The following is a 14347-nucleotide window of genomic DNA, read 5'->3' as shown; positions in this document are numbered from 1 at the left end:
ATATGTATGAGTTAATTTTTTTAAATTTGAGCTTAAACTAATGTAGATATATGACTGAACCTAACCAACCCTACCTAACCTAACCTAACCTATCGTAACCTAACCTAAACTAACACAATTAAGTCAATAATTTATGTTCTTAATATAATATAATAATAATAATTAAAATAAACTAATTGGAAACAATTTATTGAAAATAAAGAAAATCACCCGGCCTATTAAGCAAATCGGGCCTTGCATAGTAGGCCGAGAAGTGCGTTCTGGCTACTAGGTACGACATATATATATATATATATATATATATATATATATATATATATATATATATATATATATATATATATATATATATATATATATATATATATATATATATATAAATAATATACCGTATTTGCCGGCGTAAAAGAAGCACCCCTCACATAGGACGCACCCCCTATTTTACAAGGATATTTTGTGGGGAATAAACTATTTTAATATGTTTCATCCTTCACTTATAGTGAAGGAAATCCTTCACTTATAGTGAGGGATTTTTAAAGTGTATTTTGTGCTCCACTCTTACCTCCTCTAAGATCAGTTGTGTAGTTGCTTATATTTTGGGTAAGAGAATTGCTATACAGGATGTGAAACTTGTATTTCTGGATGTGATGTTTTGTTGCTGCATCAGTCCACCAGAGCGGCACACCCGGGGGTGGTACACCATTGCAGCACTATGGTTTTGTTGTCATTCACTCATTGCAAATGGCTGACAGGCGGATGAAAGTTGAACATTCCTTTCAAATTTTTTGGAGCATTTTCATTTAATGAATAAATGTGTCTTAAAGGTAACACAGTTGTTAAATAATGTATGACATATATCAGGTGTGGGTTATGTATGCTGGGTAAGGTGGCGAGATGATTTGAGTTTCCTTCATAATTGCCGACAGATCGTAAGCACTTTTTCAGAAGTTTGTGATAACAGACAGTGATAGCTTGGCTTGCTTTCAATATTTTATTATTAGTAACACAATTTACTGTAATAATATAGCTTGTTTTCAATATTTTATTATTAGTATCGATTTTTGTGCTTAGCAAAATTACCCATTATGCTCATGGCTCCCTAGCCTATGGTGCTCGGTCTTACATCCATAATAAGGCCGCATTAGATGCAGGACACTTTTTGATACATTTAAAAATAAAAAATTGTGTCTAATATGCTGGCAAGTACGGTACACGCAGATATATATATATATATATATATATATATATATATATATATATATATATATATATATATATATATATATATATATATATATATATATATATATATATATATATATATATATATATATATATATATATATATATATATGTCGTACCTAATAGCCAGAACGCACTTCTCAGCCTACTATGCAAAGCCCGATTTGCCTAATAAGCCAAGTTTTCATAAATTAATTGTTTTTCGACTACCTAACCTAACCTAACCTAACTTTTTTGGCTGCCTAACCTAACCTAACCTATAAAGATAGGTTTGGTTAGGTTAGGTAGGGTTGGTTAGGTTCGGTCATATATCTACGTTAATTTTAACTCCAATTATAAAAAATTGACCTCAAACATAATGAAATGGGTAGCTTTATCATTTCATAAGAAAAAACTCGAGAAAATATATTAATTCATGAAAATTTGGCTTATCAGGCAAATCGGGCCTTGCATAGTAGGCTGAGAAGTGCGTTCTGGCTATTAGGTACGACATATATATATATATATATATATATATATATATATATATATATATATGTCGTACCTAATAGCCAGAACGCACTTCTCAGCCTACTATTCAAGGCCCGATTTGCCTAATAAGCCAAGTTTTCATGAATTAATGTTTTTTCGTCTACCTAACCTACCTAACCTAACCTAACCTAGCTTTTTTTGGCTACCTAACCTAACCTTACCAATAAATATAGGTTAGGTTAGGTTAGGTAGGGTTGGTTAGGTTCGGTCATATATCTACGTTAATTTTAACTCCAATAAAAAAAAATTGACCTCATACATAGAGAAAAGGGTAGCTTTATCATTTCATAAGAAAAAAATTATAGTAAATATATTAATTCAGGAAAACTTGGCTTATTAGGCAAATCGGGCCTTGAATAGTAGGCTGAGAAGTGAGTTCTGGCTACTAGGTACGACATATATATATATATATATATATATATATATATATATATATATATATATATATATATATGACAGTATCAGACCACGAAGGAGGATTAAGACAGGAATTTCCTTAAGTACCTTTGTATTTAATAATACATCTTCAGAAGCATCCTTCTGACAATGTATTATTAAATATGAAAGTACTTAAGGAAATTCCTGTCTTAATCCTCCTTCGTGGTCTGTCACTGTTACAGTGTTCATCACATGTTAATTTCTTTGTGATTTACTCACACACACACACACACACACTCGTGTATATATATATATATATATATATATATATATATATATATATATATATATATATATATATATATATATATATATATATATATATATATATATATATATATATATATATATTGAATATTGACCCTATTCATCTATCCATGACAAAAAATACATCACTGTGGCCCTGGATTCCTTTTCTGGGACACAAAAGGAGATTCAGGTGGCCCTTGTCTCCAGCACCTGACCACCATATAGAGGATTTGAAAATACAGGAGATAAACAAAGTTATCAGTTCTTGTGAGCATATGTTGGTCATTTAGTGTGACAGACTTTCTGTTAATTGTGCCTGAAGAACTGAGTCCCAATAATATTTTGCAAGAGCTCATCTCCTTTGTCTTGCCAACTTCAGTTAGAATCATTTCAAATTTAGATTATTCTTGTAATTTTTTAATTAAATCTCATTGAATTATTTAGTGCATCAATATTATCACAATAGTACCAAATCGGTACTAAAACATAAGATTACAAGACACTCCTCCAGTTTTCAAAGCCTCCAATAATGAAGTATAAAATATGGATATAAATGTACAGTGAACTTTAGATTCTTTTAATGAAACTAACAGTCCTACAGAGTCACCTAAAGTAATTTTTACATCATAACAAATGCAAATAAAACAAGATTTCTAACTCTTGTTTCCCCAAAAAATCAGTTCAAATCAGACAAGTGGGACTCAAAACCAACTTGTCATTACCAGTGACATAAAATATTAAACCCATTCAAGAAACCAACATTTCTCTTTGTAGACAGAATCACTGAGCCCCTAAGATAAAACGAAACATTGTTAGGTACTTGGTTACCATATTTACCCTGAATAGTTCTGCTTATTCTTGCTATGCAAGAGTGATGAACTCCACATTCTATATTAAAGTTTTGGACTATTTTAAAAGAGCTAGGCTACTTAGAAAGCCTATTTTTTGTAAGAAATTTCCACCTGAAGTGAATTATCATCCCAAGAGCTTTGATACTCTTCTTTGCTTGTCATTACCCATTCTCTGTTTTTTCAGTATTTAATATACTAATATTATTTACCATGAACTTTAATAGCAGATGAATGCAGACTAAACTTCAATATTGGGCTAAGTTGTGTGTTTGGTTTTCCGACAAAAAGTGTCACGCGTGTTTCTAGGATCACAGGATTATACTGCTACTCTCTACAACAATAACAAAGACCCACACCCAAAAAAAAAAGGTGTGAGTCACCTGCCAGCTTTTCTGGCCAAGCAAAAATAAGAATAATAAAAACAATAAAATATTTAATAATAATAATAATAATAATAATAATAATAATAATAATAATAATGACCATTGAATTGAACTCTGAAGGAAAACAAGCAAATTCCTAAGAGACAGAAGCTGTAAGAAATTATGGATGACATGAGGTGATTTCAGTACCTTTCAATGAAACTTGTTTGAGAGGAAATAACAACAGATTATCACAATTGAGAGAGGCACTTTGGGTTAAATAAGTTAACCCCTACTCAAATGTGTAGAGGTTATACAGCATTGATTTCACTTGCTGGTTCTCATAGCCTGAGGATAATGGGGGATATGATCTGTGCGTGGTGCTATATCCCATTATTGGTAAGGAATATGGTAGACAATCTGAATTGACCCTCAATCAGAGAATACATTACTTGTCTTACACCTAACCTTACAGAGAACTGACATAACATTTGCTTTAATATCCCCAGAAAATTCAGGGATATGATAACTTCCAAGTGCGAGCACAAGGATGAAGATATATGAAAGATATGCTGTCTAATAACTGGAGTAGGCTTTCTATAAGATTCCATTTACAAAAATAATCTTACTGAAAGCATCTCAGAAACTAGACTCTGCTAATCATTTCACATATCTTAATCTCTTTGTTAAGGAGAACCCACACACAAGGGATTAAACCTTCTGTGGGTACTTCACCACCCTGGGTGAACCAACAATTGCTTGTACACAAACCAAACAACGAGATCCTAACAAATATGACTCGTTCACCCTACTATATGAACAGCTGTATGTGAAAAATAGGCTATGCCATACTTCCTGATGCAGTTTCATCAGCATTATAGGAATAGTGTAGGGCTCAAACTCTTGTGATTCCCTTCCAAGATGAGAATGTGACTATACTCACAAGTATAAAATTATTCACAAGTTTGGGAGAATAGCACTACCTCATCCTGTCCTTTCACCTTCAACAGATGCCCTAGAAAACCTTATTTTTGTTATCCCTCTGTCTCCCACAGAAGAATATCCACAGAGCAGAGGCAGCTTGAGGGGCAGGACCATAGGACCAAAGAGAGGTTCTCTTTCCAGAGCACTTATAACCCTTGTACGAGCATCTTAAGAAGGCTTCTTCACAAAGCCTCCAATGACACATGAGGAATCATGAGGTTGGAAGAGGTTAAATGGACACATCAATGATCCACCATATAACAGATTTAGAAGGTCTCTAATTTACGTATTTCTATAAGGGTGATTGGTGATCATAATATGATGAATCTGGTTTTTGTCTGGATGGGCCCCGTGACTCAGGAGAGGCATCTTCTGGGGCTAGTTCTTGTTGGGAAGCAGAGAGAATATTGTGAGCAGCTCGGTCCATTTCCTCTGTGGTCATTTCCAAGGCCTCTGCAATTTCCCTTGAAGTTGTACGTACAAATTCAGGATCACAGTATTTCCCCAAACCCTGATCAGCCAACACCTGTTAAAATATAAAATGCAATGAAATTCTTGTATTACATTACTAATACTGGATTAGTGATACAATGATAAAATTATATTCCACAAATTGCATACTGATAATCATAATTTTACAGACCCAGTGAAAAAAAACCCAGACCAGTGTTGAATGTAATAAAACGCTTCTTTATGTAGGGCTTCGGTGTCTCCCTGAAACTATATATCACTGAGATGATTACCCCCCCAACTGAGTCACATCAGCTATTAGAATCTTGTGATATGTTGACCAGACCACACACTAGAAATTGAAGGGACGACGACGTTTCGGTCCGTCCTGGACCATTCTCAAGTCGATTGTGATATGGTCTACCAGGGACCAGAGTAAGAACCTGACCTTTCCCCTCTCACAGAGGTACATGGAGCAGGTGATTGTTATGATCACCCTTACCAAGAAAACATCCAGAAAGTAAGCAAAGTAATACAGAAAACTGGAAGGTTAAAAGAAAATGAAGCATTGAAACAGCCAAATTACTCCACAAGTGATTCACTCAGACCTAAATGAGCCTAGTTATAATCCCACTGACCTCCTAATTGTGAATGGCCGCCAACAAGTGGCAGTACAATAGAACCTAGGTTTTCGAATGCCCCTGTTTTCAAATTTTTCAGTTCTCGAGCTCAATTTCTTCAAAAAATCTGACTCCGTACTTGAGGTTTGCCTCGGTGCTCGAGTTTGTTGATACATGTATGAGCTGACTGAGCGCGTGGCATGCTTCAGTTTACCAGTGTCTCCCGCTTAGTGACGAACGTGCTTTAATTCTTTATGAAGAATTTCATTGTTTTTGTGCTTTTTAGGTCTCTGAACATAAAAGTTCTTATATATATATATATGTCAAGATGAAGAAAAACACAATTACTGTGGATTTGAAGAAGGAAATTATAGCAAAGCATGAGCGTGGTGTCTGTGTGACTGCTCTCACAAGGGCGTATGGCAGGACCTCATCAACAATATGCACCATTAGTAAGGGGATGAGGAGGTAAGGGAGGATGCTGCCTCTTCCAGTGAGATCAAGGAAGTGTTGGTAATGTTTGAAAAGGTGACCGCATTCTTGGAAAAACGGCCCTGATAAAGCAGTAACAACCCAGTGTGTGAACATGTTTAATGACAATTTGCTGTCTTGTTTGAGGAACATCCTAAAACAAAGACAAAAGCAATTGTCAATAGATATGTTCTTTGCAAAAGTAGAGAAAAGAAGAGCCAGTGATAGTCGTTAAACTCGTTAATAGAGGTGCCACTGTATATAAATAAATATATGTATATATACATATATTTATATATATATATATATATATATATATATATATATATATATATATATATATATATATATATATATATAATATATATATATATATATATATATATATATATATATATATATATATATATATATATATATATATATAAATATATATATATTTTGGTAGCAGTCTTTCTTGTAAGCATATGTTGTTAAATATGACCGAAAAAGTAAGATTAATAATTCTAACACAAATTTCTTAATATTTCTTATGTTTCTTTTCTCTGTCAATGGTAATTGAAAAAGCAATTCTCCAAAATTCATTTTTATTTCTACTCTGACACGACGCTTGAACGTGTTTCGTAATAACTTATTACATTTTCAAAGACTTTAGTTTACACACACAACTGTAACCTGAAAAACTAAACAGAGTCAGCTAATCCGTCATACGTATACTTGCATATGGGTGAGGTGATATGGTGCAACAGTTTCGGATGAGGTGAACAAACTTGTGACAAATACAAGACAGAACACGAAACTGTGGGTATTAATTGGATATGAGAGCATAAGAATGGAAGTAACTGCAGAGCCTATTGGTCCATACTTCCTCTTGATGCTTCTATATTGGTTCGGAGTCTTGAAGTCGGTAGAATATAATTGTGCATTAATTGGCTGTTGATTGCTGGGGTTGACTTTTTGATGTGTAGTGCCTCGCAGATATCGAGCCGCCTGCTATCGCTGTACCTATCGATGACTTCTGTGTTGTTTGTTAAGACTTCTCTGGTGATGGTCTGGTTGTGAGAGATTTTATGTTTCTTTATGGAGCCCTGTTGTTTATGCATTGTTAATCGCCTGGAAAGAGACGTTGTCTTGCCTATATACTGAGTTCTTTGGGGCTTACAGTCCCCAAGTGGGCATTTGAAGGCATAGACAACATTGATTTCCTTCATGGCATTCTGCTTTGTGTCTGGAGAGTTTTTCATGGGTAGGCTGGGCGTTTTTTTGGTTTTATAGTAAATCGTCAATTGTATTTTTTGTTTTTTGTCTGTAGGGATAACGTTCCTATCAACAATATCTTTCAGGACCCTTTCCTCCATTTTATGAGCTGTTGAAACGAAGTTCCTGTAAAATAGTCTAATAGGGGGTAAATGTGTTGTGTTAGTTGACTCTTCAGAGATTGCATGGAAAGGTAAAATGCCATGCAACCTCTGAAGAGTCAAGTGTATATATATATATATATATATATATATTATTTATTTATTTATTTATTTATTTATTTATATTTATTGTAGATACAGCGATAGCAGGCGGCTTGACATCTGCGAGGCACTACACATCAAGAAGTCAACTCACTACATACAAAATAGTAACAGGAATTGATAAAATCGATAGGGAAGATTTCCTGAGACCTGGAACTTTAAGAACAAGAGGTCATAGATATAAACTAGCTAAACACAGATGCCGAAGAAATATAAGAAAATTCACTTTCGCAAACAGAGTGGTAGACGGAACAAGTTAGGGGAGAAGGTGGTGGAGGCCAAGACCGTCAGTAGTTTCAAAACGTTATATGACAAAGAGTGCTAGGAAGACGGGACACCACGAGCATAGCTCTCATCCTGTAACTACACTTAGGTAATTACATCAGCAATCAACAGCCAATTAATGCACATTTATATTCTACCCACTTCAAGACTCCGCACCAATATAGAAGCATCAAGAAATATGGGCCAATAGGCCCTTTACAGTTACTTCCATCCTTCCCTTTAACCCTCAAACCGCTAGGGGCCCAAATGGAATTCACACCCACAGGCGCAACAAAAAAAAAAATCCAAAAAATTCTTTCGTCTTAAAGAAGTGTTCATTTTTGTTCCCTGATCACGGAAAAAATAACAAAAAAAATCGTAGGTGGCATCAATTTTTAGCCGCAATAGGGTAGGGAAGTGTGGCAAAAAAGGGACGTTTGCAGAGCCTTCGCCAGACGAGGTCTACTCCACCCGAGCTGTCAGACGGCAGTTGCCACAAATATATTATTACCTAATTATTTCAATGTCTCTGATTTTTTCTTAGTTTTTTTGCAGTAATATTATTCCATAGAGTGAATTGTGGTATATTTATATTATAAAATGTGTGAACCATCGCTGTACTCAAAATTATGGTGTGCATATTAATGATTCAATTATTATGTTCATAAAACAATAAACAAATAGTTTTGCTGTTGTTACACTATATACACAGGTTATATATAAGTATCTGCATGTTTTGTACACCATAACGAACTACTAAGTTGGTCTTGTGAGTCAAAAAGCAACGAGAAGTGACCGCCAAACACCAGCGAGCCACTCAGTGCCACTCCCTCCCTCAACACCACCTCACTCACCTCCCATAATACTGTTTCTGTATTTATTCACTATACACAGACGTTATATATACGTATTTACATGTTTTGTTCACCATAACTGTACATCTAAGCTTGTATGGTGGGTAAAGGCACAAAGACGTAGCTACTCACACAGTCAGCTGATCGGCGGCCGCCCTCAAGGCCAGACACACTAATATTTGTCCTCCAACAATATTGTTTGTGGTGTTATTACGCTATATACACACATTATATATAAGTATCTACCTGTTTTATTCACCATACCTGTACAAATAAGCTGGTATGGTGCCCAAAGACCATAGTGGCCATCAGTAAACAACATGCCAAGTCGTGCAGATGACGCTTCTCCCTCACCAAAATGGCGGCTCCCAACCTACTCCTCTCGCTGTTATCTCACACTATACACATGTTATATATAAGTATCTACATTTGTGTTCACCATAGCGAACCACTAAGCTGGTATGGTGAGTGCCGTCAATAAATGGTGCCACACCCAGTCAGAAAACGACGCCACAACCCTCCCTCCACAGCCTTACTCCTCCCTCCATGGAGCACAGCGCTAAATATCACCACAATCCTACTATTATCAGAATCCTGGTCAGTTTTATCACAGTCAGGGGGCTTCAGTAATACTATCACTGCTAAATAATAGCAGTATCATTTATATTATGGTATTTGTAGGCGATGCTGTGGTCACAAGCTGAACAGCGGTGCTGTGAGCTCGTGCTGCATGCGCCAGCCTTGGTGGCTTGCTCAATACTGACGCTGTAACACCCAAGAATGTTGGCCTGGACTTTTTTTCTAGGTGGCATCTGGCAACTATCGGTCGTGGCTGTACTATAGATGCCCCTATCCCAGGAGGGGCATTTAAATTATAGCGCTAGACACGAAATCATATATAAATGATGTGCGCGGTTTCGGTTTTGTCACTGATATCATTTATGTATGATATGCGCGGTTTGAGGGTTAATTTACCCAATTTATACCCATTGTTTCGTGTTCTATCTTGTGTTGAAAGTTTTGTTCACCTCATCCAAAACTGTTGTAACATATCACCTCACCAAAATGCGGGTATATAAGATGAAAGGTGTTTAAATGATAGCATAGAACTGTTTAGTGTTTACAGGTTATAGATGTGTGTGTGTGTAAACTAAAGTCTTTGAAAATGTAATAGTTATTACGAAACGCGTTCAAGTGTCACGTCAGACTAGAAATAAAAATGAATTTTGGAGAATTGATTTTTCAATTACCATCGACAGTGAAAAGAAACATAAGAAATATTGAGAAAATGCGTGTTAGAATTATTAAACTTACTTTTTCGGTCATATTTAATAATATATGTTTACAAGACTGCTACCAAAATATAGTAATATATATATATATACACACACACACACACACACAGTGGTACCTCGGATTACGAGCGTTCCTGTTTACAAGTTTTTGGGTTACGAGCAGGATTTGCTCGGAAAATTTACATAGGGATATGAGCGTTGCTTCGGAATACGAGGGTGTTGATACGCGTACCGGATGACCTAGTGCATGATGACACGATGATCTCCTCTCAGTTTACTAGTGCCTCGCGCCCAAGGACTATCCCGCCTGAATTCTTCTCCAGGATTTATAGTGTTTTGTTGGATTTTTGGACATTTGACCATAAAAGTTGTTATTATATATCTCACTATGAGTTCTAAGAAAGCCATTGGTAAGGTTCAAGGCAAGAAATCGCATGTGAGGATGACAATAAAAGAAAAACAAGAGATCATTCGGAAGCATGAAAATGGTGTATGTGTTGTTGAACTTTGTAGGCAACACAACAAATCCACGTCAACGATATGCACTATAATTGCCAAGAAAAAGGACATTATGAGTGCTAAAGTGGCAAAAGGCGTAACAGCTATTATGAAACAAAGGCCACAAATACTTGAGGATGTGGAAAAGTTGTTATTAATTTGGATACACGACAAGGAGTTAAAGGGTGATAGTGTTTCAGAGGCCATCATTTGTGAGAAAGCCAGGGTATTGCACGAAGACCTTGTAAAGAAAACCCCTGGAACGAGTGCAGATATGATAGACTTTAACCCTGGTATGGCCCCTGGATATTTAGTATGTGTTACCCACTGGTGCATACCAAAAAAATATATATATTTTTCTTCTAAACCTGTTAAATTGTGTTCACTGATCATGGGAAAAATAATAAAAAAATTGTAAGTGGCATATATTGCCCGCTGTAGGGTGGGGAAGTCTGGCAAAAAACAGGCGCTGACTCAGCGTGCGTCCCAGACGGTCTGTTGCTCGCCAGCTGTCAGGCTGGAGTTGCCACAAAGAGATAATTACCTAATTATTTCAATGTCTCTGATTGATTTTTCGTAGTTTTTTTGCTGTAATATTATTTAATAGTGTGTAGTGTGATATATTTATATAATAAAATGAGTGAATCATCGCTGTACTCAAAAATATGGTGTGCATATTGTTGATTCAATTATGTTCATCAAACAGTGAACAAATACTTTGTCGGTTATTACACTATATACACAGGTTATATATAATTATCTGCATGTTTTGTTCACCATAACGAACCACTAAGTTGCTATTATGAGTCAAAAAGTAACAAGGAGTGATCGCCGTGTACCAGCCAGTCACTCACGCCCTCCCTCAAGTCACCTGACTCACCCACATTCTCCTCCCACAATACTGTTTTTGCTTTTATTCACTATATACAGATGCTATATATAAGTATCTACATTCGTGTTCACCATAACGAACCACTAAGTTGGTATGCTGAGTGGCAGTGGCAGCCCACCACTGGCTGCCACTCCCTCCCTCCCTCACCTCACCTAACTTGCCACCATTCTCCACCCACCATACTGTTTTTGCTTTTATATACAGAAGTTATATATAAGTATTTACATGTTTTGTTCACCATAACTGTACATCTAAGCTTGTATGGTGAATAAAGGCACAAAGATGTAGGACCTCACACAGTCAGCTGGCAGCCACCCTCAAGGCCAGACGCACTAATATTTCTCCTCCAACAATACTGTTTGTGGTGTTATTACGCTATATACACACATTATATATAAATATCTACCTGTTTTATTCACCATACTTGTACAAGTAAACTGGTATGATGCCCAAAGACCATCGTGGTAACCTGTAAACAACATGATAAATCGTGCAGACGACGCCACCACCCTCACCAAAATGGTGGCTCCCAACCTATTCCTCTTGCTGTTTATACCCTCTATACACACGTTATATATAAGTATCTACATTTGTGTTCACCATAGCGAACCACTATGGTGGTATGGTGAGTGCAGTCAATAAAAGGTGGCCACACACAGTCAGAAGACATCGCCACCACCCCTCCCTCCCACAGCATTACTCCTCCCTCCATGGCGCACAGCACTAAATATCACCACAATCCTGCTATTATCAGAACCCTGGTCAGTTTTATCACAGTCAGGGGTCTTCTGTAATAATATCATCGCTACATAATAGCATGAACAAGTATATTATGGCATTTTTAGGCGATGCTGTGGTCACAAGCTGAACAACAGTGCTGTGAGCTCATGCTGCGTGCATCAGGCTTGGTAGCTCACTCAATACTGAGGCCCCTAACACCCGGGAATTTGGCCCACGATTTTTTTTTTAAATGGCGTCTGTTTACAAGAGCCCTGATGAAGGTGTGGTGAACCCCGTGTATTCGCGGGCCGTTTAAATCTTGCGTAGTACTCCAAAGCATCACATGATGCGATGCGCAATTTACTGCAAGTCGGTCAAAGCATCATATTATGCGATGCGCAATTTAAGGGTTAGTGGTTCGCTATGGGCAACACATATGTACATGGGTATATACAGTGTGTGTATATAATGTAATAACAGCAACAGGAGAATGTTGAGAGTAGCTATTTTGGTGAGGGAGGTTATGTCGTAATTGTTATGTCTGTGTGTGATTTTCATGCAGTGTATGGTGGCAACTGTACTGTTTGGACACAATACCGGCTTACTTGCATAGTTTTGGTAAATAAAACATGTAGATTGGTATATATAACATGTGTAAATAGTGTAATAAAAACAATAACAGTATGGTGGGAGGAGCAATGTTGGAGTGAGGGAGACTGGCTGGGTGTGGCTGCTCTCACTCGCGGTGTTCTGAATGTGTTGATGGTGAATGTATGTAGTGTGTGACAGTATATAGTGTGTAAATAGATTGTATATATACATAAATTAGCATGATACATAGTAAATATGTGCAGCATATGTGTACACAAGTGTCATGCATGTAACACAGTGTCTTCAGACAGTACGGATGTTTTACTGCCATAATATAGTGTACGTGTTCATTATACATAGGATTAGCATGTAAAAACAAATAAAATGTATGTGGAACTGTGCGCAAAAAATGAAGAAAAATATATTCGCGGCAACTCGCACGCCTCGCCCCAGGCGCCCTACTGGTCCCGGGAGCGTACGTCACGGGCGAATGGGTAATGATGGCGTCATGCGCCAACTTATGGACCCCAAAGCAGCCAAAGTAAGCACAATTTCGATTTTTTTTTTACATACCCATACTAAGGGAAGGGTTTTTGACACTTTAAAAAATCAAAAGAATTTTTTCCAGAGAATTTATTTCCTGCGCCCTGGGGGAGGGGTGTCATATTTGGAGGCAACACAGTTAAGGGGTTAATCCTATGTTCCCTGGAATACGACTCTCAGGAAGAATCGTTTTTACAACCAAGTACCCATTTTACTGTTTAGTTAAACAGAGGCTACAGTTAAGGATTTGCACCCAGTAAATCCTCCCCAGCCAGGATGCGAACCCAGGACAAAGAGCTAATGGAACGCCAGGTGAGCGTCTTACCACTACGCCACGGAGACAGGCAAAAGCTGAACCCCTGCGATATGTGCAAGCATGGGGACCTAGTGGAGGGCCACCAAAATCATACAAGTGGTCCTACTGCCACACCAGGCAGTTACCCACCAGGCAAAACAAAACAAAAACAAAAGAAAAACAGCGCACAAGCGCAACGTCTCCAGGTGAATAGAAGTGGTCGCTATGTGACAGACAACAACAACACCGCTCTGCAGCACTGTTCAAAGGATGGAGCCAGAGTTGATCGATCGCCACCGACACAACAGCCTCATGAACTGGGGAGAATAGCCTGCGTGGAGGTCTGGGATCCCCCCCCCCCATCCTCCTACTGGGGAGGGGGAGGTTACGAAGACGGATGCACGGCGGTTGTGGTGACATCATGTTTGTTTCCTTATTTTTGATTGGGGAAGTTCTGTTTGCTAGTTTGGCTTTCGGTTTGCAATTTTTGACCAGCAGTAGTTTGTTTTGGAATTCCTACCTTTCTGGGTGCCTGACCTGGTAGATGGCAGACAATGACTACTTCCAATTACACGGGGGTGTCTTTAGGCCATTGCTCCTCATGCCTCTTCTTGAGGGGGGGAAGCTAGGTTCTGGCTCTGGTCTCCGGTTGACCTAGAACTCCACTGATTGACTGC

General features: G+C 37.4%; 1 protein-coding gene across 1 annotated transcript in view; it reads right to left on the bottom strand.

The window, feature by feature from the left end:
• Positions 1–3023: 3023 nt before the first annotated feature.
• LOC123758842 (Ca[2+]-channel protein alpha[[1]] subunit D) overlaps positions 3024–14347 on the bottom strand; it is a 797128-nt gene continuing 785804 nt past the window's right edge. Inside the window, exon 43 of the mRNA XM_069338501.1 lies at positions 3024–5183. Within this exon, the coding sequence (XP_069194602.1) occupies positions 4950–5183 (234 nt within the window). The 3' untranslated portion in view covers positions 3024–4949. The remainder of the gene's footprint in view (positions 5184–14347) is intronic.

The sequence above is a fragment of the Procambarus clarkii genome, chromosome 1 (genome assembly GCF_040958095.1).
Source record: "Procambarus clarkii isolate CNS0578487 chromosome 1, FALCON_Pclarkii_2.0, whole genome shotgun sequence".
NCBI lineage: Eukaryota > Metazoa > Arthropoda > Malacostraca > Decapoda > Cambaridae > Procambarus > Procambarus clarkii.
This window is presented reverse-complemented; position numbering and strand designations above follow the sequence as displayed.